We start from the raw sequence: 25,254 nt of genomic DNA on the forward strand, positions 1-25,254 counted from the left end.
TATTAGATTGAAGAATAAAACAGGAAAAACCCTAATTCCTTTGTTACTCTGGATGTGTGTACAGAGACCCTGTGGGGTAGTCATTTTGGCAGTTTCAGGTACCTGGGCGCAGGATTCTTTGATGCTAAATATTATGTTCTTCAAACCCATAAATGAATACTATTTCATTATTAGAGAGAGCCAATAAATCATGGGTACTGCAACTAAATCAAAAGAAGCTTTCTAAGCTAATTAGTTGAAAATCTACTCGTTGTGATGGAGCACTACTTTGGTGTATGCTATTAGGAATATCTAGTTTTACCAAGGAGGCTCTTTCCTTGGTGTTCTGCAACTCAAGTGGGTCCTGATACATACAATTAAAACCTTTCTGTTCTTTAATGAATTCTGAATGAAACTGCTGAGTTGACACAAAATGCATGGTACACTTCACCACTGACTGACCCTGCCTATTCTCACTTTCAGTGAGTGCCTTATTTGTTATTTCTATGTTTTCCATACATTGCAGCTGGGGAGCTGCAAGTTCTACAGGCTACAAAGCATCAAACAAATGTGTGGTATTACTCTAACAAACAGCAATACAACACACAGGCTGGAACTCTCCATGTAAGGATGGATTCCTGTGAAAAGGGAAATTGCCTTGAGAAGAACAGTAATTTGTTACAGCTCTGTCTCTGCAGACCAGGCACACCCTGGCCCAACAGAAAACCAAATTCTCCACCACAGACTTCTGAATAATGCTGCATGCAGCCTCTGGTACAGACAGAAAATGAATGTGGGGAATGTAAGATGGGAAAGCAGCACAAATGTGTTTTTCAATTGATTGCTGGGAGGAAGGCTTCGATTTCTCCTAGGCAAGGAACATCACTTTTTCTAACTCAGGCAGGGGCCAACAGTGATGAAAAGCACAGAACAGTTGCTGCATTTGAAGAAGAAAAACACAGATTACCATAAGAGGGCGGTAGTAGTTTACCCAAAAAACCTATAAACCCAGGATGTCAGTCAAAAGATTTAACTTTCCCTTGTTGAATCTGCATGAAAGTTACTTTGGCAGATACCAATGTATTTAAGAAAACTGAATTTGGAAACTTACCTTTTCTACAGCAAATGTTCGAATCACGTATTCAGCCAGCAGCTCTGTATCTATTGGGGTAACTTTAATGTCTTTATATATCTCTGTGTCATCTGGCCAGTATTTGCAGCATTTGACCTTTAAAAGATACAAAAGAAATTAAGGTTCATTTATTTTAGAAAGTTCATAGGGAATCCATTTTGCATTCTGTGCAATGATTTCTGATTTAAAGTGCAATCATGCACAGAACAGTCACATTTTCTGCACCTGTAAATGTTTGAGGGACATTGCCTCTTCTCTTTTTAAGACAGCTTTCAGAGTTTCTCATGAGCTTTGTGTTGTGCTTAGTGAAGTAAGGCAAATTTGTTTGGAGCACAAACAAATTTTATGCCCTGCACAGTTCAACTATGGTAACTGTTCATTTCCTGTGCTTTCCAGAGCAGAGTGTGCCCAGAGGGACAAATATCACCAGAAGTCTTTCCCCCAACCTCTACTTGTTGATTTGTCTCAAAAATACCTTTCTATCTTCTAAAATAAAAGTGTTTTGCAGACAGGAAGGAGACCTTAGGGCAGTTCAGAGCTTCCTCACGAGGGGAAGAGGAGGGGCAGCACTGATCTCTTTTCTGTGCTGACCAGTGAAGGACCAAGGGAATGGCCTGAATCTACGTCAGGGGAGGTGTGGGTTGGGTATCAGGAGAAGGTTCTCCCCCCAGAGGGTGGCTGGGCACTGGAACAGGCTCCCCAGAAAAGTCACAGCACCAGCCTGACAGAGTTCAAGAAGCACTTGGACAATGCTTTCAGGCACAGGGTGTGACTCTTGGGGATGGTGCTGTGCAGGGCCAGGAGCTGGACTTTGATGATTCTTGTGGATTCCTTCTAAATCAAGCTATGCCTTGTATGATTATTTTTAGAAAAGCACCTGTTTTCTCAGATTAACTTTCCAAAGGAACTGATGAGAGGTTGAATAGCAAAACTCAGTGCTTGAAGTCAAGAGCTGAGATTTGTGTCCAGGCTTTAACTATTATAACTCTACATAGCTTAACTACTAATTTACAGGCAACTATAAACATTATGGGTAGGATTCATCTCACTTAGCTCAACCTATACTGTTATTTTTAAAAAGTGGGTGGTTTGAGGACTGTATTTGATGATGTAGATAGCTGACTGACTTAAGAATTTTCTCCTCCTTCCTATTTGTGTGGACAAAGTGGTGGGCTGGGAAGCTAACACATTACTTACATCTCTCTTTTACTCTGCGTTATCATGGTAATAGCTCTGCTATCACCACTGCATCTGGCCATCATCCAGGAGTGCAGTACATGCTAGGAGTGGCATCTGTTATACATCTGCTGCATGGAAATGTCTCTCTCCTTCTCCCACCAAAGGGAAAATTTAAAATTTTCTTTTAATACATATAAATCTAGTTTACCTAAATATGCACTTCAATGAGTCAGGTAAAAAACCTGAGTGCTCTAAATATTCAATGGAAAACTCATAGAAAAAAATTAAACTTCACAACTGATAAGAGAATTTCTCAGACCTATTTTCAAGGAAAAATATTTGGATTACTACCATGTTTAATCCTGAGCAAAAGGTAAAACTGCTTATACACAGATGAACATGTGTATAAGCAAACACAGAAAACTGTAATGCAGGATTCAAATGATTTATTTATACAAACTCCAGGTTCAGTATAGAAAGCATTATGCAGAAAGTCAAACCCCATCCTGTCAAGAAGAAGAAAATATATTTTCTTAAGCATTCGTTTCCAGAATGCCACTGATAATTGTGTGCGATATTTCTTTACTGTCTGGATAGATGGGAAATCTTGCCACATCACAGGAGTGACACTGGCTGATAAAGTAAAAGGTTTGTCCAGGCAGGGTCAGTAGTTCTGGCCCTTCTTCTGGCTCATTAGCAGGATAAAATTTAAATCTGAACAGAATTGAGTTGAAGGGCTGGCAAAATACAGCCCCACATCAGGATCCTCTTCACAGAAAAAGAGTAGCCTGGTCAGAAGCCCTGGCTCCCAGCCACAAAATTATACAAGCATCCTAACAGCTTGTTCCTGCTTATGCAACTAATGGAAAGCTCCTAGAGCAGAGCTGAAGTTCAGGTAGCTTTATAAGCAGGTTTTTATTTATTTTTATGTGCTTGCTTTCACATCTAGTAACCACAATACCATTGGCTAAAAAAATTCTTTATAGTCTTCACCTTTCATCTGGTATTAAGGGTGGTTTCAAGGCGACTGGCAACACCAGAGTTCCCTTCCATGGTTAGAGGCCTGGAGCTGGGACCCTGGACAGTGCTTGGCACTCCTGTAACAGGGCAAGGATGGCAAGACTGCTTCCCCCAGCATGCTCCAGAGCCAGAAAGCTGACAGGGTGCCAGAGAGCAGAAGGATTCCACCAGACAAGGACCAAGCAGAGGGCTATTTCCAGGATCCCTAACAACAGGATCTCTGACAAATGTGTGTTCATCTCTACAACTTATCTATCACTCTCAGCAATGAGAGCAAACATTTCAAAAGCATTATACATTGCTGCAAGCAGTATAGTAGTTACTGCTGCTATCTATTATTGCATCTACTTGATATTTATCCAGATCTTATTTTGTTCAGATGTATTACCAAAGATCCTCTCATAGCAGCTAAGTGAAAGACATTGAATGCTCATTGTTTTGTCTGTGTTGTTAATCCAGAAAATTCACATTGTTCAAATCCCTCAGGCCAGCAAACTGACCCTTTTATAGCCATTGCCAGAAACTCTCTGAAACAGGGTTTTCCCACCTATGGCTAAGATGACCTTTTGACTCTTCAGGAAGAGTTAGACAATTCACACTGCCTCTGGGCTGGAGCAACACACTGACAACCCCTTCTCTGGAGCTGATTCCCTTTTCCTGCCTGTTCACACATCCCTTACATAGGCGGAACCTGAACCACACGGAGGGGCCCCTGCAGGCAGGGAGGGAGCAGCTGCAGCCGTGATCCCAGGCACAGCACTGCCCATCAGCACCTCTCTCTTTGCTGCTAACTTTAGCCTCCTTTCTTTCTGATGGGCGCCTGCCATCCTTGAAACAGCTCTAGTTTAGCAAAATAAACAATTGCAAGGAGGGGAAGCAACCTTGGCTGAATTAAATTGCTCTTTCCTTGAAGGAAAACAGATCTGTTTCTAACTTGCTAAGTCCAGACTGTCTGGATTATGGCTAAGAACTAGGGACAATTGGGAAAGACCAATTTAGAAGAGCACAGTCCCTGTGTTCTTATGCCTTAGCTGCTGGATTTGGTTCCACTCTTTTTTAAACCTTATTTAAGATGATACAGTGGAATAATTAGGGAAGCACTGGGAGATGTTGCACAGAAGTTATAGCCTTTTGTGCCTCATGCAGCTTGGGCCCACCAGGGATTTCTTAGTCTGCTGCAAAGGGGATTTTGGGCATGGAGCAGACTGGAGCTGAGCAGAAGGATCCATGACAACACAATTTCCTGAAAACTCTCCCAAGTGGAATAGGGGCTGTGAAAGCCATGGGAACTGTGCCAGAATTCAGTCAGAGCCACAGACCAACTGATGATTCACTCTCTAACAGAGGAAAAAAGACCTAAGCCCAACTTTATTTTAATTCAGGCTTTTCTCCTACTTTTGGCTCTTGTTCTGCAATGCTCTGCACATGCTGAGCTCTGGACCTGAGAACTCCATGGACTCCGGGTGAACCAAAAGTCAAGAAAAGGCTTAAATATCCATCTCCCATCTCCTCTAGGACCACTCAAATAAATGCAAAAGTGTCTTAAAGAGAAAAGTAGATGAACTAGTGTAAATCAAAATCACATTTATAAATGCTTATTGGATCAGGGCCTTTATTTGTACAAGAAAAGACAATTGCAACAAAATAGAATATGGTTTTACTCATTAAATATGAGAAACACTGCTGGTAGCATATGTTCAATTTTTCTTTTTAGCACAGCTTTAGCTACCATAACTTGACGGATCTATTTTCCATTTTATAAACATTTGGTACGTGTTTTACAAAAAAGCCTTGCTAACAGAAGGTTTAACTAAATAATTGATACATGATTCCAGAACTGAGTATTAAATGCACTAGATCTTTTTTTTCCCACACCGTTGCTACCATAACTGTAAGTATCGTCCACAAAACAGAAAACATAATTTTGAAATCTCATCTGAGCAGAATTATAATTGAGAGTTTGTTCACATACACCCCACATTTATATCCCACCAACATGCCAAAAAATACAGATGTTCATCACAAGATGAGATAAAAGGATGATTGCCAGACACATAATGAAAATGCTCTGGTTTAATCTATTCATCCCAAGGTACACTGTCCAATTGTTTCAAACATGTTTATTTTGCTAATAGTTTAAGAAATTTGGAGAAGAGAATTACCTACTTCCATTGTCTAGTTCCATCCCCCTGTAAAATAGTCTAACGTGTGAAACTCAGAATTAAAAATGAAAGTAGAAAGTTTTTGTTGCTAGTTCTAAATATAACAAATATTGTAGGCTGTGGATGGCTAATGAACACAAATTGTGACTTCCAAAGCTGTATATTTAACCATTTGGCAATGTGACACATGTAGCTAAAGGCAGTAGGAAAGTCAGGACAGTAATTCATTTACCTAGAATGTTGGAATAGGAGCAATATTACAGACTTAATATGTGAGCTGGCTGTGAAATACACTTTGCAGTCCATACAGAACAGTTTAAATAACACTGATTATTCAAAGTTTCCAATTGCCTTTGATTCTGAAATATTCTTAGCAAAGGGGTGATATATATAACTGACTATGCCCTGCATGGATTGTCATTAGTGAAGAGCACTATTATACATTCTAATCTAAAATTAATCCTGAACTAAGTAATGATGATAAGTCAGACATAAATTTTGAAGTAAAACCTCTTGGCTATAAAATGAAACAGCCAACCATGCTCACTGGTAAAATTTTAAACAGATTTTACAGATGTAGCTCGGATAACAGGTACTTTTATTTGGCTGACTTGAACTAAAAGCACATCCAATAATTGGAAGTATTTTTATTTAAATACTTTTCAAACAAAAAATGTATTACAATATAAGAACATCTTATGTGTTATAAAACAACCTTTGACAGGAGATAAAACCCAGTCTTCCTTTTTTTTAATTTTCTTTTGTTTGCTTTTGAGCAAGTCTGTTATTAGTTTTATACCTCATTCTACAGTTTTCTACAAAAGGTGTGGAAGACTATTGAGAAATACGATATTTGAGATACTGTTTGGCACCATCAGAATGGGTCTCTGTGAAGTCTTTAGGCTGTTCACAGCTGCCAGGGTGGAAGAGATGTCTCCATGAATTTTACCAGCTCAGTCTAACTTCTTCTTGGGATGATTCAGAGTTGACATAGTTCTCCACCTTCTGCTGCCCTGGGCTGCCCCAAGAGTGCAGCCCTAAGTTGCCTGGTGGGTGCACTCTCATTCAGCTTCTGCCCAGAAGAGCTGGCTTTCTGGAGATGCCCAGCAGCAGCCATAAACAAATGCTTTCCACCTGACAAAATGAGTGTGACCCTTTGTTCTTCAGACTCAGTATTGTGTTAGCATGCCATCAACCTGGCAGAGTGGGTTAGATGAAATTAAGGTGACAGGCCAACCCATGGTGTGGCCTTCTTTTGACCATAAAGAAGATTTGGTCTAGAAGAGCAGCTTTAGGGTAAAGCAACCCAAGGTAAAGCTGTTCCAGTGTTCCTTCCTCCACTGTTAATACCAACAGAGAAATATGGATTGTCTCTGTTTCATAGCTTATGTTTAGGCAATTCTGTGCATCTCAGTACAGCCCTGGAGAAGAAAAGCTGAGCACAGAACACATGAGAAGAGTGGTCCCATGCCAAGATGAAGGATAGTTAGCTAGAGCTCCTCAAAGTCTGTGTTAATTCCTGACACAACTGTGAAATCATGGGTCTGTTTCTCAGATCCTGTATTTCCAAGGCCCTGATGTGTCTGCATTGAACGTGTGCTCTGAACCATGCTTCCATTCCAAGATCAAAATGATGCCATTAGCTGGGTACAGAGCACCACCTACTTAGTGGATTGCCTTCTGGCTGTAAAACCTGATCATCTGATGTTAGCTTAGACAGCTCTACATGGTACTCTACTGGGTAAAGTAAAACTGTGTCAGTGCCTCCAGGATACTTCTCTTTCACAGAGAGATTGAGAGAAAATTTCAAGAGACTGCTGAGGTGAGGAGATTTGCAGTTATGAAGCCATTTTGCTAGCCCTGACATTTCAAGTAAGAACCTGAAGCCCTCCCTCCTGGCAAACCTCACCTAAAGTTGCATCCTACACCTTGGTGGCACTTCAGTTAGTCCAACAAAGGGGTCAGTGCATTTGTGTATCCTTAAACCTCTTTTGTTTATTTCTCTAAGTGAATTATCTCAATTGGATTAGTAAGCATTGAGACATTAATCTGTGTTGATTAACATTCTTTGAAACATAGCTTTTACTGGAGACGAGAATAGAACAAAACACTGAGAGCTGAACCCATGACTGCTGTGCATGGCATGGGACAGTGCTGAATGCCTCTAGCTTGATGTTCTGTTTCATTATGCTAACCTGGGCACATCTTTTTTAGACAAATGCAAAGAGTCCTTCCTTCTCTTTCCTGGAGGACAACAAATTAAATTTTCCCTAAGGGCTCCTCCCCTACTATGTATAATGCAGTAATGTAAACCTACTATTTCTGGTTAAAAATCTAGAAATATGAAATCTGTTTTGATGTCTAGAAGGGTTCACTGACTTGAAAGATAACAATACTTTTAAATTTTGATTTGTTTTCTGTTTTTCTCATTGATATTCTGTGAAAGTATAAACTGTCCTCTACTCAATAAGAGATCTGGAATTACAATGAAATCAAAAGTATAACAACAGAATATAACACCTCGTGCTGATGTACCATAAGTACCAGTCCCATTTTTGGAGGGTAAACAAGAATAGGAAAAAAAATATTCAATGGACAGGGAAGGACACTATTTATATATTTAAGAAGTTGGGACTAGAATTATCTTGAGGAAGCAAATAGATTCATATAACAACCTTTCCCCTCTTATTTATAAAATGTGGTTTCTTTCTTTCATTAGAAAAGCTGAAATGAAACCTTAGTCACCAGTGTGCATACAAACTCTTTGGCACACCTTCTAAGGAGCATTAACACCAGCATCCTGAATTAATTCCAGTGTAGGCAATTTGGCTTATTACATTTAGAGGGAGTTTCAATTAGACAGAGTGTTCTTCCATTTATACTGAATACAAACGTGCTGTTTGTGAGACATGCTCAAGAGTCACTGTGTTTCACCTCTGCAAGATCACAATATTGGGTGATCTGAATCTAAAATACAATTTGAGTTTACCTTTGTTTATTAGAAGCATCTTCATGGAATATTCTCAAAAACTTGTAAAATGTATAAGTACAAACTTTGCAATAGCTTCGTGATAAAAAAGTCCATTTTCATTCTAAGCATAGGTGTTAAGTCCATTGGAAGTTTCACAGTTTTTTGTTGCTGAAATTTCCAATGAAGATTTTGGTGGTTTTTTTTATTTTTTTCCCCCCTACTGTTTCCAGTAAGAAGTCTTGGACAGGGTTTTATTTAGCAGTCTTTCTTGGATGCATAATCTCTGTCAATAACACAAATTATCAAGTAGATCTGAAGAAGATCTGGTTTGTCATTAAGACTTTTGGGTTTCATTTGTTAAAGAAACATATTTGAATCTGTTTAAGAAATGTCTCTTGAATGCTGACCAGTGCTGCACATCCTGAGAACCCAAAGACAGGAACATACAATTGCTTAGGGCTGTGACCATACAAGCTTTCCTAGGAAGAACAGGCTTTCCTAGGTGTCCTTTTCTGACACCATTTATCTTACAAGTAATTCTTTTTATAGCAAGCCAGCATCAAGGAGGTATTCCCTCTGTCAGAAGACTCTTGTATGGATCTCCTCGCTGTCATGTGGAACTCTTTAATCATGAAAAGTCAGAATTATCCCCATTTTTGCAGAGAAGTGCCACATACATAACATGTCAAGCACAGGTCCAGGAAAACAAGCCAAGGAAAAGTTAAACCACCACTGTATTCTTCCCTTTCCCCTATGCAAATATAGCCTTTCTGGCTCCTGGGAAGGAAATGTCACCTGGGAAGAGTGTGAAATGACTATCAGGGAAGTACACCACTCCTGAGGGGTAAGATGGCAGGGAGAGGCAGTTTGGGTAGCACAAAGGTGTGGGTGCAGGCACAGGGGCTGTTTACCAGGTCGTGGCTGACCTTCATTCCCCTTTGTGTCACATCCATTCTGTTGTAGTCAACCTTGCTTCCTTTCACAAAAAGGGTCTTTTGTGTGCTTATTAACACTATTAGCACTGGCGGTTTTCTAATTCCGACTAATAATTGAGAAACTCTAATTACTGTAATTACTATGCTCCTGGGGTGAGGTTTTATTTTTTATAATTATTTATAGTGATTTTGTTTGTGAATACTTTGTTCCATTAAAAGCATAATAGACAATCATAAGTCCTTGCAGTGCATTTATTTATACCACCTCCACTGAATTTTGCAGCATTTTGAATTTTTCAGCATTTATTAATCAGTTATTACTAAACTTTTTCTGCCTAAAGCAAGTGGGAGAGAAAGTGACTACTGATAAATGGCAAATAATGTGACATGCCAAGATTGATTATGCCAACTAAGTACTAGTACCAACCCAACAAGAGCAAAGATGGAGGTGTGACAGCTAGATGGCACAATTGAATATATTCTAAATCTTCCCACCATGCCTCTTCAAGGAAAACAGAAATGTTTCAGTGTGTGTAAACACTAAAACAAAATCAAGAACCATCGGAGATTTTGGCTGGTACATAAACACTTTGATCATGTTCCCAGTGGTTTTCTGGGTCTTTGGGAGTTTGCCCTCCAGAGTGGTCTCTTGGAGTAAGCAAGATGTTCTTCTGTGTCTACTTTATGATCATGCTGTGTGATCGTAACATCATTACACTGCTGGATAAAAATGTTTGCTTCTTACAGAATAATCCACCAGATTATGCTAAATCTCTCAGGTAAAGATGCTCCCTGAAATTACTCAATTCAGTTCCTCTACCACTTACAGACATGGGTACATAGGCCTCTTGCATCAATATAATCCAGAATACATTACTTTGAAACAGCTTGTTGTCACACTGATGTAATTGTATGAGTCTTGATTGTTGTTTATGCTTTTTATCCATTAGTGTGTGGCTTGGAAAATTCTGGTTCTTGGATCATTACCATTAATTACTTGCCATTTTCTTTTTGTGAACTTCATTGTGAGTGGAAAATTGTTGATCCCAGCAGGAAGAAGACAGAGACCTTTTTTCAAGGTTGCTTCAAGGGCTGCTTATTTGTTTAGGTTTTTTTTGGTAAAAGTTGTTGTCAACCTAGGCCAACCTTAACAAGCACCACTTCATCATCCTTTATCAAAGAACTATTCATGCAACTCAGCATTGCTTTTTCTAAATGACTGTGAGACCTCATTTTGATTTTTAATAAACAGTCGCATTCTAATGAGGTCTTCATAAAACTGACTAAATATGTTTAGAAATCATTAGCTTAAATTATCAGTACAAAACTCTCCTTAGGGAGCCCTGCAGATTTTGTGATAAGACTTCTGGCAGATGTATTAGTGTAACAGCTCAAGCTAGTTCTGAATTTCCACACAAGCAGTGTAAATGTGAGTGACTGGGTAACAGGCTACTAGATGAAGAGCTAAATGTCCCTCAGGCGGGTTCATTAAAGAGAGAAAACAATCAAAACACATTTCGGTGCCATTTAAATACCAGGTGCACAGCAGTCTGCAGGTGCCAGAAACACTGACAAGGGTCCCTCACTGGAACACACAAGAGCTTAAAGGGATGTGCAGTTCTGACAAGTGGGCCTCAGATAATGACAGATATTGGCAGATGTACCCGGACCCTGCTGGAGGGTAATGGGGGACTGAGTCATTTGCAGCAGGTGCCTGTATTAGGGACAGCCTCATGGTGATTCCTCCAGCAGCAATTAAAACAGTCCTGATGCATAATGCTCCAGGGCAAGAAGCAAGTTCCTAGCACTGATTTAATGACTATCCAGCTAGTACTGGAAAACAAATACAAATACGCCCCCTCAATGATTAATTCATGACGGCCATACACCGTGTGGCAAACACGTAAAATTCTGAAAATTCCTCTTTCCTAAAAATGCAAAAGAATTTTCCTCCTTGGCTTACCATGGGTCAACATGGTTAAAAAGTAAAACTAAGAAACCCCTATAAATCTTCTAGCAGTGATAGCAATAGAAATAGAAAACCTCAAGTTTGGGAAGGTTATAAAGGTTTGCCCTACAGGAATGCTACCAAAAGTCCATTAAAATCATTGCTAATCAAGGTGGCACACTGCTTGTGTTAGGGGTTGCGGGACAGATGGTGTGTTTGCAATTTGCCTCCTTGTTGTTGATGATTCCAGCTCTGGGAGTGGCACGAAAACACCAATGGAGGAGTGAGTGCATTGCTCTGTGGCTCATACAATTTTATTTCCATTAAAAGCTCATTTCAATTTCTGCTCTCTGATTTCACCTATGCTGGCCTCCAGAGAAAGTGAGAACAAAGTCATTTCTACCACTGCCAGAAACAACAAAGCTGCAGATCTGTATCCTACTAGGACTCTTGCACCCTGAAGAAATCTCCATGGTGGCACAAAGCATTCCTTGCTGCTGTGGGAATGTGCTGTGCACCTAAATGCTGAGAGCAGAGGCTGCCAGCACTGGCACCAAGACAGGTGTATCCCTTGCTGACATCTGACAGTTCACTCTAATTGGCACTTCCAAACACTGACTTTGGGAAAACAGCATGTGGTTTCATGCAGAATGCTGTTTTTGCTCTCAGGCTTGTTTATTCATACCCAGAAAACATCGCTTTTTAAGTTGTTCGCTTGGGCACTTATGAATGTGTATAAAGCTTTAACAAAGAGGTTTGCTGGAGAGCTTCCTATTCTTACAAATCCACCTGTTTTGAATTGATACGTGACCACCCAGCTATTTCTACCTTTCCTCACTCAAGGGACTGCATTTTTAAAGTGGCCTCCATGATCCCTCTTTGTCTCTGCAATTAGTCGTACATGTGCTCCTGCAGCAGGTGTTAATTGCAGTCACAATTCCCATCTTTTTACATCTAAAAATAATACTGGCACCTGATCTGTAAGCAGGCTTGAGCACACAGATACCTGACTGTTAGGATTTATATTATCAGTTCACAAAGGACATATGGAAGAATAAATTGAGACTGTAAAACTGGACTTGCTCAAAAGGACTTTAACTCATACCACATAAACAGTGCTCTCTCCTAATGTAAATGCCACAGGGCAGAGGCAGTATCAGACACTGCACCAGTGTGAAATTAAAAACATCTCTTAAAACCATGCTGCTCAAACCAAGATGTGTGCACTTGACTTCTTATTTCAGCACTTTGATTTACAATAATTGCTGTAGTTCCCATAAAAGCAGTGGGATTTCTTTTCATATCAAATGAAAGCTATACGCCAAACTCCTAAGCAAATTTTCTTGAAAAAAACATCCCAGATGAGAACTAAGACAGCAGAGCACAGACAAAGCAGTAAATGAAAAGACTCACTTACTGACATTTGTGTGAAACACAGAAAAAGGTTCAATTTAATACTTGTTGAAAACAAAATTAGGCATAAAGACTAGAGTAGGAGGCCTACTTTAGCAGTCACCAAGCAAAGAAAGAGAGTTACACAATATCAGTCAGGTAACTCAAGCCTCCCTTTACTACCCAGCTCCCCAACATGACCTCCCAACCAACAAACAATGCACAAATGTGTAAAACTAATTTTTTCTGTTTTAGTCCAGAAGGCTTTCAGGAAGGAAAACCCAAACAAGCCAGACCAATTAGACAAATATACCAAGAAACAACTTCATACTTTAACTACTCAGACATCAGTTTCAGAATGATGCCTCCTTAGCCTTCCTTAAAAAAAATTAAAAAGAGATGATTCCATACCTTGTTCTGCAACAAATATACTGACTTTCTTAAGAGAATTGGTATATCTCAGATATGTACAAACATATGACACGTCCTCTCTTTGTCAGTCTTTGCAGACTCTGCTGTACAGAATGCAGCTTTATCAGTTACTTTTTCATTGTGCTAATGGTAACAAAGCCAAGCATCCAAGGCATGTTTAAAAATAATTGATAATGAACCTCTCAGCACAGGCAGTCATACATATTTTATGCGCTATACTTAGTATGTAAGAACCTTGTTGGTCTGTTATTTAATTTTGAAAAGCAAACACCTTAGATGTCTTTCATATTTTTAAGTACAAAATCCACTTACCCTTCCCACTTCTACGAGATTAGTAACCATGATTATGCTTGCTGTGTTTTCATGCCATACCATCCTCCAGAAGTCATATATTGTCTCCTGCATTGGTCCTGAAACAATAAATCAAATGAAAGGTTACTGAAAGTCTCATGATTGGAACCTTGTCTCTGGGGAACTTTGTGAAACTGTGACTGTACACATATATTCGTATCACTATCATCATATTTTTCATTTAGGGTCGGTCAATTTCTTTTCTGTCATCCTACCTATCTGCATTTAAGTATTTTTCTCCTGAAATAGTGTTCTGAAAGAAAGTTCTCCAGCACTTAGGTATTTATCTCCATAATACCCAGAAGTGGAATTATAAAAAATGGATAACATCACTCTTTCTTTTAGCAATTGGATGATAACCTAGGGAAGGTGTATTTGGAATGAAATGAGCCTCAATGGAGTATGTGGCCTTTCCTGGTTTCTAATATTTTTCTTAGTGTACACTATTCATCAAATTAGTCCAACTCCTAAATTGTAGTTCCTGAAGTGAGGCAGAAGTTATAGGTTTTTTTGCTGCAGTGTATCACTTTGGAAAACAGTGGGGAAAGCAGCAAAGAAACCTGATGTGCCATGGCAGCAGGTCCTCTGCAGTTCTTCCCCTGTGTGCTTCTGTTCATGAACATACAGGGCATCCTTCAGTATCATGCTGAAGCTGGGTACCAGCTCACAGGAAACACTACAGAAATGCAAAAATGTTGAGAAAAAACCCACAACTCTTTGTGTGCACCTGGTCCTGTCTGTTTGTAGCCTACATATCTTACCCATCGTGCATGGTGTGCCACTCCAATTTGAAACCAGTGCTTTAAAATCACTGAGCCAGTAAGAGTAAACAATATAAACTATAAGCTTAACATCCATACTGAATCCATTACTGAACTGTCACATTGCAGTAAACAATTAGAGGCTTATTTAGAGGAATGACTTAAATCTAAGCTAATTGGAGTACAAATGGATAATGTATTGCCCTAATGTTCCTTTAGTAAAAGAAGCCAACACTCTTCAAGCATTACCAAACCATATATTGATAGATTTGGGCAGTTTGGCATCCATGTTGCGTATTTTGATCTCCCTTTGAAAACAAAATATTCACTCTGAAATCAAACATTTAGTGGAAAATATAGTAATATATTACTATATTGTTACAGCAGAGGGCTTGGACCAGATGGTATTTAAAGATCCCTTCTATCCCAAACCACTCTGTGACTTTGTGATTCTGATATTATAGGCAAACCAAAACAAACTCACTAGGAAAATAACATCACAGTTATGACATAACTTAGATTGGAAATTTAAGTAAAAGGTAATAGACTAAAACTCTTGAATTTTTAAAAATTTGTATTTATTTACAGAAATTATAATTTTTCCACCCATAATTTGCACAGATCATTTAAAGAAGCTATGTATTCTCCCCCTTATTTTATCTGTCTTTAAAAATGATGCATATATTATGAGTTTCATAGGTCTCCTTATAGTTTTCGTTTCCTTATAGGTTTCCTTGAATTGCTTTCATTGTTCATGAGACAGGAGAAAAAGCCATTTAAAACAACAGGAAACGATGACTGTTAGAACACAAGAAATGTCAGAAGGTCTTAAGAGTAGAATTAACAGCAGAAACTCAAGCTACAGTCTCTGAAATTACTAAATTCAAGCTGACATTATAGGTGCAAAACTCAACACCTTCCTTTTTTAAGTTAACAGCACAGAACAGGTGATACTTTTGTGAGATTTTATTCTGAATTTCAACAATACTTTAATCGCTCTGCATCATATAGAAATTTACAGCAAGCATTTTATTTCTGTCTAAGTGTCCTGGATATGTAATACAGCCATGGTCCAAGTGCAATTTTGAATGTCACAGCAATATAATTAGTACATATTCTAGTGGAAGTTTAGCTTGTTTGTGTTTTAATATTCTAGGATTCAATGTAGCTTTCTTTTGCAATAAAGTCACGGCAGCACTGGAAAGCTTTTGTGCCAGCCTCTCCTACTGATTATGATGAATCAGAGTATTCCACTCACTCTAGGAAAATACTGTCGCTGTATAGCTCCCTCCTTCCTCTCAAATCTGAAGCAAATATTCGGCTCAATTACTGCTGCTATTATCTTTCAAGGAGCATAGCTAAAAGTGGGATTAGGGAAAGGTGGTTTTCCACAGAGCAGTGTCCTGGAAAAAGCCTGCAAGTTCATGACACATTATCAACACTATGCTTGACCAAGGACAAAAAAACCACAACACTGTTGCTTCAAGTACCCTGGTTTAACGGAGAAAATCTAGACGGCTCCCCTGCATTCTGTCTTCCTAGGCAACATTTTCTGTGTGATGTTTCAATAAATTTAATCTGAGCATATTTTTGGTAATGCTGCAGAAAAGATACATGGTCTACACATCTACACAGGTCTCGTCCCCTCACAAGAAGCCAGAATCTTTGAGAAACTGTGAGGCAATGTAGCAAGTTTCTTTATATATTAATTCAGTTTTCTTTCCCACAGATTCACTTGAGATACACGACAGTTGGGCCCTACATTGTAACAGTCATCTCTTTTTGACAGCTCTGGAATAACCTGCAACAATTTAATCCTGATTTCTTTTTTTCTCTACAGGCTGTGAAATTTGTGCTGTGATTTAAAGATTCCTACATTTTAAATCCAGAAACCACAAATTACAACTGGGAAGAGATTCTAAACACTAATTTATTCCTGTAGATTTTGAACTTGTCATTCTCCATAAAGAAAAAAAAGACAATAAATTACATGAAAAAGAATTCTTTAGGAAAAGTAATGGTTTTTTGCAGGCCAGAGAAAGAGCTGAGCTATAACAAGGTTTTCAATCTTGATTTTAAGTGTACTTCCAGAAGAAATGTCTTATTCTGCAGTGCAGATTATGCTCTTGTCAATCTTACTAGCCAAATAAGACAACCATAATTAAAAGTGCTTGACAGGATTTCCTGCTGTCCCTCCATATTCTCACATGTTTTCTTGCTTTTTGGGTCCAATTCTTACATGTAGCCTCCAAACTTCTTTGACGTTCAAGACACCAAAAAAAAAAAACAAAACCACACACCAAAACCTACCTTAAAGTCTCAGTTAGCAATTCTTCTATATCCCATTTTTATTTTCTTCTTGACATTTTAAAAATATTTTCTGACACGTTAATAAATTATTACTTGTCTCGAGCAAGAACTGAAAAGCATTAGAGGCTAGGCAGGGTTGTGGGATTTATTATCCTGAAGAACTAAACAATTTGATTTCAGAGACTTGTGGTAGGAGGAGAAAAGAGGCTTTAATTGTTCTAAGCATCATTTTAACAGATGTGTGCACAATAGGCAGAAAGGTTATTCTCAGCAGTTGCCCCCTTGCAGGAGGAGAAGGTCTGAAGAGAAGGTACTGTGCTACTCGACAGAAAGCCTGCAGCACACCCCATTAGCTCCACAATACAGTACTTGGTATCAAAGATCTCTGCTGTGAAAAAAAAAGAGATCACCAACGTACTGCAACGAGAAGATGAAAAGCAAAGGAAGATAAGAAAAAGAAATCAACCCTCCAAACCCCTAGCTAATTAAATGCATTATTGAAAAAAATCACAGAAACGATTGGTTGTGTATTTTACAACCATTGGTTCTATTACCAGCAGCAGTTAGTTGCTGCTCTGGGAACAAAAACATATTAGGAAATGGAACATCACACAGCTTTTATGAACGGTATAGACTCTTTAAAGCTGCTTTTGTAACCAGTTTTCTAGTTCCTCTATTTCTGCTTCCTATTGTGAAACACCCTTCTGAAAACTGGTATTGCTACGGGGGTATGAGATCAATTTGAATATGATGAACTAGCCCAGAATATAGGAAGAAGTGTTCAGGTGTAGGGAGGGAATAAAGCAAGCACATGAAGAAACAATAAAGCCTGAATCCTGAAGCCTACACAGCATTTATTCACACAGGACTTTTAAATCTCTGGGTCATTTTTCAATTTCTAGAAAAGCAAGCAGCTTAGACAAGGAACAAATAGCTTCCAAAATATTTTTCTAACAGAGAATGTCAAATCCACCAGCTAACATTTGGTCCACCTGAGACTGAGTTCAGTGACAGATATTAAAGTTAAAAATGCGCAGAAAATTAACAGATACCCTTAAGCTCCAAAGGCTCCCCAGGGACAGCACATGGGCAGTGGGAGCCATAAATATGTGCTAATAGAGGCAGGGGACTGACAAGATGCAAGACTTATACCTGCAGCACTTAAATTCCATCTTGAAAAGAGAGCAGAAATACCCCTTACAGTGAGCAGCCACAACCACACTGCATGAGGAGGTGACTATAAAATAGTCCCTTCACCTACTGGTTACTGCGGTTTCTGGTAGCAATGATAATTTTCAATGATAACTGCCTCCATTTTTACTGAATCAAAACCTGCTGCTTGCTGCTGTGACTGCCTACAGCTGGACTACTGAAAGACACTTAGCTAATATACCTACTTAGAGGGAGCTGCATTTTAGCCCTCATTCTTTTACTATGTATGCTCCCTTCAAAATGAACTTGAGACACAGTGAGTGTTTTCCTATTAAGAGATATGGCTGCACGGCAACAACAATAACAACAAAAGCAATGATTCCCTTTGCAACTACAATGTCAAAAACTCCCAAACCCATTATGTAGCAGAAATTGTCTAAAATACACTCAAAAGCATAAAACCAGAGGGGAGTAGAATACTGGGAGAGGAGACTACAAGGCGGCAGATTAAAATTTTCAACAACTCTTGTTTTCCTAACCAACCTTTTGGGACAGATGTAGCTGTTAGTAGGATAATTTATTTCACAGGAGGAAAAAAATTTAAAATTTGCACTGCCAGTCCAGAGATCTGGTAATCCACAAGAATGTGTTATTTGCTCTTTTAACCATGCTAGAATTTGGATATAAATATGCCTTCAGAAAAAAGTATGTAATAAACTGCAGCTAATTGTTACTTTACACTATAAATGTCACTGACTGCAGGCAAGGGAACATCTCCTGTGAACAGAATATATTTTTTTCCTATTCAGTAAGACAATTTGTCCAAGATTTTGCCAAAAGGAGCTTGCAGGTGCATCATTATGTGACCAAGTTTTCATGATTGTTCAGTTCTGCTAGTCTCCCAAATACCTCCTGGGAAGCTCAGCACTGGTCAGCAGCTCTGCAAATCTGGACACCTCCTTAGGTGACCAGGTGTAGGCTACGGAGTCTTAAGATTGAATCCTACTTTTTCAGAAAGTATTGTGTCTTCATCTTTCTATCTTAGTCAGCTTACTATAGAGAAAAGGTACAGATCCCAGTTGTGCTGACTTAGCCAACCTGCAAGATAAACTGCTGGTTCAGTATTTTTTATAATTCCATGACCACACAGCAGTACAGCTGTTGTTGAATCATCTTCACCTTCCCAAATGAGCTGGTTTCTGGAATGAAAGGTGATTTGAAGATCTGCTCAATTGCTGATAATCTGATTTGTCAGGGGCAGTCTTCACCATGTGCTTGTTGAATACTTATGGTATAGCATGCATTGAACTTTCACTCATGCTTCCTGGAGCTCTTAAGGATTTAATGCCTCTGTGAAGTTCAGAACAAAACTCTGCTAAAACTTCAAAAACTCAGGCAAAGATTATGCATCTTTTCTCTCTCAAAATAGGTGCAGATATTTGTTTTCTATTATAACATACACACTTAACTTTAAAGGTTTACACAAGAGCATTTTAATAGGCACAATATGTGTGTTCCTATTATATGAACAATTTTGATATCTGAGATAAAGCTGAAGTCAAGATATCACTACACCATGGGCTCACTGCTCATCACTAGCTATCAAAATGCATATAGATCAGTCTCTTGCGTTTCTAGGTCTCAAGGAAATGATGATGAAAGTGAATCAGGTCACTTAACCTGTAAGGCTTCTAAACGCTTTAATGAAGTCCTCCAAAGTCTGTTCCAGAAACTAAAAGAGCATTGAGGGTAAAAGGTACTCCAGTACCATCCACCTGTGCACTTTTCCTGAAGTCTCCTCCAGGCCCGTCACTGTAAGAATTAGCACACTAAAAAGCAACAGACATTTGTACTGGCAAAACCTGGCTGCTAAGGCTTCAGTGTTATTTATTAATTGCTAGTTTCTAGTTGTCATACACATTTCACGCACTAAATAAGCTCAATGAAATAAATAAAACCCCTGTAATGAGCAGAAAAAACCCCATGTTTTTGCTTTTCCCCTCCTTTATTTAATTTGAATTCCTATTTAATTCCAATGTTGAGTGTGATGATATTTGAAAAGCACTTTCTAACTTTAGCCTTACAAGTATTAATAATTACATAATATTCAACAGGGCTATATTGTAATTATACAGCTATGCTGGATTTCCTGAGAAAATCTTCATTACAAATGTCTCTTTCCTTGGACAAAATATAAATAAACAAAGTTGTGGATGGCTTACCACTGAGGCTGGTTCCCTATAGGTATGTTAGACTAGCAAGGAAGCCTGAGGCTATGGCTACTCTCATCGAAAAATCTTCTGCCTCAGACTTAGACCTTATTTTAACAATTCTTTCATTGTAGTAGACTCAGAGATTGCACAGAGAGAAGCCAACTGCTTGCAGAGGCAGTAATGGCCTCATACTCAGCTGAGAAAAGATACCAATTTGTAGGTGAAAAATTCTACTAGAACTTAATTCACAAACAAATAGAATTGTTTGTTTTCTCCTAACACTAGTTTGAACTCAGGCTTCAGAACACACCATGCATATCAGATATATCTGAGTTGCAGCCAGTCTGCCAATTTTTCTTTTGGCCTTTTGCAACAATACCACCTTATAATGCTTGCCCCCAAAAAAACATATGCAGCAACACTGCTCAACAGTAAGTCACCTCAGATATATTAAACTGGTTAATCAGGACTGAGATATAAATTTAAAATGTGCTTTTCATTATTTCCTTACTTAGATGGATTGTCAATAAGAAACAGATCTGACTGAATCCTGTTAGCTTGACATTTCTGGAAAATGCTGCTTATACAGCAAGCTGAAATGCTTTATTGGGACAAATCCTGCCTAGTGCAGCTACTGGCAACATAGAGGCTTTCTACTGTATCCTTTGCTCTGGAAAAACACAGCTTTCTCTCATTACCAGCCAAAGGACAGCACAGTGAATAGTAATTGGCTGATTTTCAAGCACAAACTGAATCCTACCTGCTTTGAGCTAGCCAGTCAGCCAGCCCTGCTGCCTGCACACTGCTATATGTGAAAATTTGCTTTCAGAAAATGAAATGTTCAAAGTGCTTTCAAGTCCCATTAGCTTTCAACAAGGCTTAGATTACTAAGTGAGTGTGGAGCATGTGGAAATTTTATGTATAGCTCCCATGAGACTGACCAGTGCTTTGGCTGGCTTTCTATACCACCTACTCCTACATTTAAGGAGGCAGCACTAGACCTCTTACAGTAAGAAGAATAAGAGAAGATTGACCTGTAAATTCTCAATCTCTTTCTAAAAATAAAAAGAAAACAAAAACATTGTTATTTACAATGTACAGTAGTGGGGAGCCAGAGTCCCACTATTTTATGAAATTATTCTAGTGTTTCACAAATAGCTAAAATAAAAAAAAAACCCCTCCATTCTGAATTCCCAGTTTAATATAGAAATACTTAAAAATATTATCCTTTGAGCAATAATAAAACTGATTACTCCAGAGATTTCTTCCTTTAAAATTGCTCATTTCATAAAACTAGATAATTGGTTTGAAAATGCATATTGTCTAAATGTATGTATATTCACATACATATCAGCCGTTGGCTAGAGCTGGATCATTTCTCTTGTTGGCATTGCCTCTGCTCCTATTCTGCAATGATTCTGTGGCTAGTCAGATGGAGGAATGTGGTATTCATTCTCTGGAATATCACATGGCATTTTCTTTATTGATACAGATCTAACAGGGCTGGAACAGTGCCCATCTCAATGCATTACTTCGTCTGCATTATGGTACTATCTAGAAATGCCAGTCTGGGACTGGAGCTCCATTGAGCAGAAGTGCCTTACATACAAAATGCCCATGAATGCACAAAGGTGTTCATGCCCCTCCCACTCATAAGAAGCCAAACACACCTTGAAAGACAAGAGAAGAAAGGCAGGCTTTGAAAGACCTGAACAGTCTTGGTACAATACACGGCAACCACAACATGACAGCTTCTACCATTCTTGAATCATCTCACCTGTTCCTGCTCCATGTTAGTATTTCCATCATTTTCACAAACAAATCATTGCTGAACTTATTTTAAAGGCTGCAACCACACTTTATTTGTGCACTCTTGACAGGTGCTATTTAAGACACTTTTATACCACTACAGCTAATGCTGCCAGCTAAGTTTCCATCTAATAAAGTGTTACACACTTATTGATTGACATTTCTCCATGGTTAGATTTCCAATACTAGCTCAGTTTGTTCTATTTGAACAAAATAAAATGAAAATGTCATATGGTTCTCCAAAGAATAAATAGCACATTTCCACAACACCTTCTGACTACTCACAGAAGTACTGCAGCAGTAACAGAGGAACTGGCAGCAGCAGAAATTGTCCAGATTTTAACAGTTAGCCTGAGATGAGACAAAGCTGAATGTAATAAAAGCAGTGTACATAGTACTACTGTCCATCTATGCACCCTTATGCCACTCAAGAGAGCTGCTTTTTCTGATCTTAACTGCAGGAAACTAAAAAAAAACCCCAAAAAATAAAAAAACAAAATAAACAAAAACAAAAAACAAAAATCAAACAAACAAACAAAACCAAACAAAAACAAAAAAAAAAAAAAAACCCAAAACCCCCAAAAAACAACAAAAAAAAAACCCTACCAACAACAAAACAGTGTAGTTGTAGTTGAATGTCGTTCATCCAGTCTAACTGAAGAACTCTTTCTTTCATATCGTTTGCTTGCCCCACAGCAGAGATGTTAAACGGTCTGTTCCTCTCATTAACATTTTCTCAGCCTGTGTAAATCCAGCATCTTCCAAATTCTGAATTACATGTAGCACTCCTGGGGGTGAGGAATTCCCTAGTGAAGGCTATGTGGGATACCTGAGTCATGCCAGAGCCTTGAATCTTTACCTTGCAGCTTTTAAGACAGCACTGCTAGACAGTGGCTTGCAGAGAGTGTGCTTCAGGTTTTTCTTCTATGAAACAGGAAAGCTTTGAATAATGTAATTGTACCTAGAGGCCTTGATGTATTCTCCAACAGAGTGTACTAGCTACAGAGAAGTAAGTCTCAATCATACATGGACCTTCTTTCACTCTATGTACTACAGATATTTTAACTGCTTATAGTCAAGCATGTGAGAAGAATGATGGTGACTCATCTGGGAACCAGAGATACAGGTATGAATACATCAGATGGGACAGCAGGGAGAGGCACTGGCTCTCTGCCCAAGGTCACAGCTCTGGCTGAAGGGTTACTCCAGCTGGCTTGAGATCATGGCTCAAACCTAAGCTGTCTTTGTGAGACCAGTCCAACAGAAAGTTTCAGTTGCTGAATCAGTGTTTTCCACCAAGAAAGCTGTTTATGTTTCTAATTTGTGCATTCTTCTTAATAAGCATGATTTGCATCATGGAAATATGAATACCTATTAATCACTCATTCTAAGTAGCTCATCTGAGCTTGGAAAGACTAACACATACAGATTTTTTTTTGGTAAAAAACATGCTGCATCTAGCATTTTCAAAACAAAAATCTTAAGTAATTGACTTGTTGGACTGGGCTCTTCATATCAACTTGTAATGCAGAATCAATTTTGATGATGGATGAGAAGTTTAAGATCATTTTATCCCCTTCAGTAGAAGGTTCCTTAGGGAATGGACAAAAGAACCTAATTAGTCTTTTGCATTTCTACCTTCTATTTCCATGTTGAGTCAATCATAAGCATCAGATTGTAATAAAATCATCACTATTCTCTAGCTCAAAAATATGAGTTCATTTTGGCTACTTGTTTCATTTATTTTTCCCCAAGGACCTTATTGTGAAGGAATGTTGCTCATGCCTGTGAGTAAGATATTCAGATGCGGTATTTTTTAATCTTGTACTGGGAGTTTAAGTGCATTAACATGAAGACTTTACCTAGATGAACAAACAAGATAATTTAGTCTACATTAAAGCATAAGTAAAAATGCTTGGAAAAAACTTCTGTCACAGTTTATTGTCCTGATACGTATCTCATGAGTGAGATGTATCACTCACAATGTATTTTTATATTTAAGGGTAGAGAACATTGGTACTTTTATTTCTTCCTCACAGAAATAGTCAGTATCTAACAACTATTAGTCAGATCAAGATATGTACAAAAGCTATTAAAAACAGATGTAATTTGATATTTTAAAGCAATATTTATATTTTCAATGTCAAGATAATTATGATTAAAAATCAAATCTATGTAACCAAAAACTCAGCACTATTATTTGTTGTTATTTTTGGGGACCACCTCGTTATTTTTACCACTTTGAGTAGGAAAGGACAATGTTAATGTTTTAATTCTGTTTTTTTCATTATATTTTATGGGAGACTGAAGTATTTGATGTACACTGTGAACAAGGAATACCATTCTAACATGTCAAGTGTATTTGTGCTCAGTATAGACACAATACATGAACGTGCTTGCAACAGAATGAGATTTAGAAACAGCAGAGGGAATCTCCAGTCTACATCTGAATATGCAACTGCATGGAAGAACACAGATGGACAGGGAAAGAAATTAATCTAATAAGCCTGTATCTTTTTTTGTTTTCAAAGGCAGTGCTTCGAAATCACCTGGGCAGTCATGTGCATAGGTGGCCACATCAACACAGGGATTTCAGTTGCCACCAAAGGATATAAAAGAGAGAAAAAACCGACAGATTTCAAAGATTTGGATATGGTTACAAGACAAAAAACCAAATAAAAAAAAAAAACAATCAACCAAAAACCACACAAACACCAAAAACCCCAACTCTCCAAAAAAAACGAAACCATCCAAAACCACCAAAAAAACAACAAAAAAAACCCCACCCCAGTTTATTTGCTTCTTGATACATTTGTTTCTGAAATACATTTTGTTTTGTAAATTTGCTACACTACTTTTTTTTTAATCTAGGAGATGAGAAGACCAAAAGCCTTCTTCCTCCAGACTGCTGAAGACCATCTGGTGAATAAACTTCACAGAAAAAAAGATGCCCTGACTATGTGATTTTTCTGACAAACTGCATTTCTTGGCCTTTTTTCTGCTTTAGCACTAGGCTTCACTGATTACCAGGTGTGTTAACAGGACTCTGTCTAGCACCTCTGGCTGCTAGGTACTCCCCCCACCAAGCCCAATTTATGACTGATTTTTTGTCACAGATGGAAAACTTCTCATGACACATCAGCTTTTCATAATTTGCCTTCCTCTGAAATACAGACATGCAGGTGAATTTATACAGCTGATGCTGTATACACCTTCCTTGAAAAAAAAAAAAAGGATTTTAGTGAATACTATAGGCAATTAGTAGTCAGAGCAACACTTATAGATGGTCACCTTTATAATGTTCTTTTCTGAAAGTGTTTGGTTCACAAGGACAGTGTGCTCAGCTCTTGAGTTTCAGAAAGATGACAATTTCCCTGTTTGCAGAATATAGTTTAAGTTACATATTTTTGAAGGAGAAAAATATACTACTTTTCACACAATCTTCTATTTTCTACATCAAAACCAAGAAACATTTTCTTTTGCCTTGTTGCCATATATAGTGCAAGAG

The 25,254-nt window shown here is 38.4% G+C and overlaps 1 protein-coding gene across 1 annotated transcript in view; it reads right to left on the reverse strand.

Moving 5' to 3' along the window:
* Positions 1-25,254, reverse strand: part of PTPRM (protein tyrosine phosphatase receptor type M) — a 441,589-nt gene that overhangs the window by 20,500 nt on the left and 395,835 nt on the right. The window contains exons 24-25 of the mRNA XM_058023915.1: positions 13,463-13,560; positions 1,091-1,207 (exon numbers count right to left, since the gene is read on the reverse strand). Coding sequence (XP_057879898.1) covers positions 1,091-1,207; positions 13,463-13,560 — 215 coding nt within the window. The remainder of the gene's footprint in view (positions 1-1,090; positions 1,208-13,462; positions 13,561-25,254) is intronic.

The sequence above is a fragment of the Melospiza georgiana genome, chromosome 1, assembly GCF_028018845.1.
Source record: "Melospiza georgiana isolate bMelGeo1 chromosome 1, bMelGeo1.pri, whole genome shotgun sequence".
Taxonomy (NCBI): Eukaryota; Metazoa; Chordata; class Aves; order Passeriformes; family Passerellidae; genus Melospiza; species Melospiza georgiana.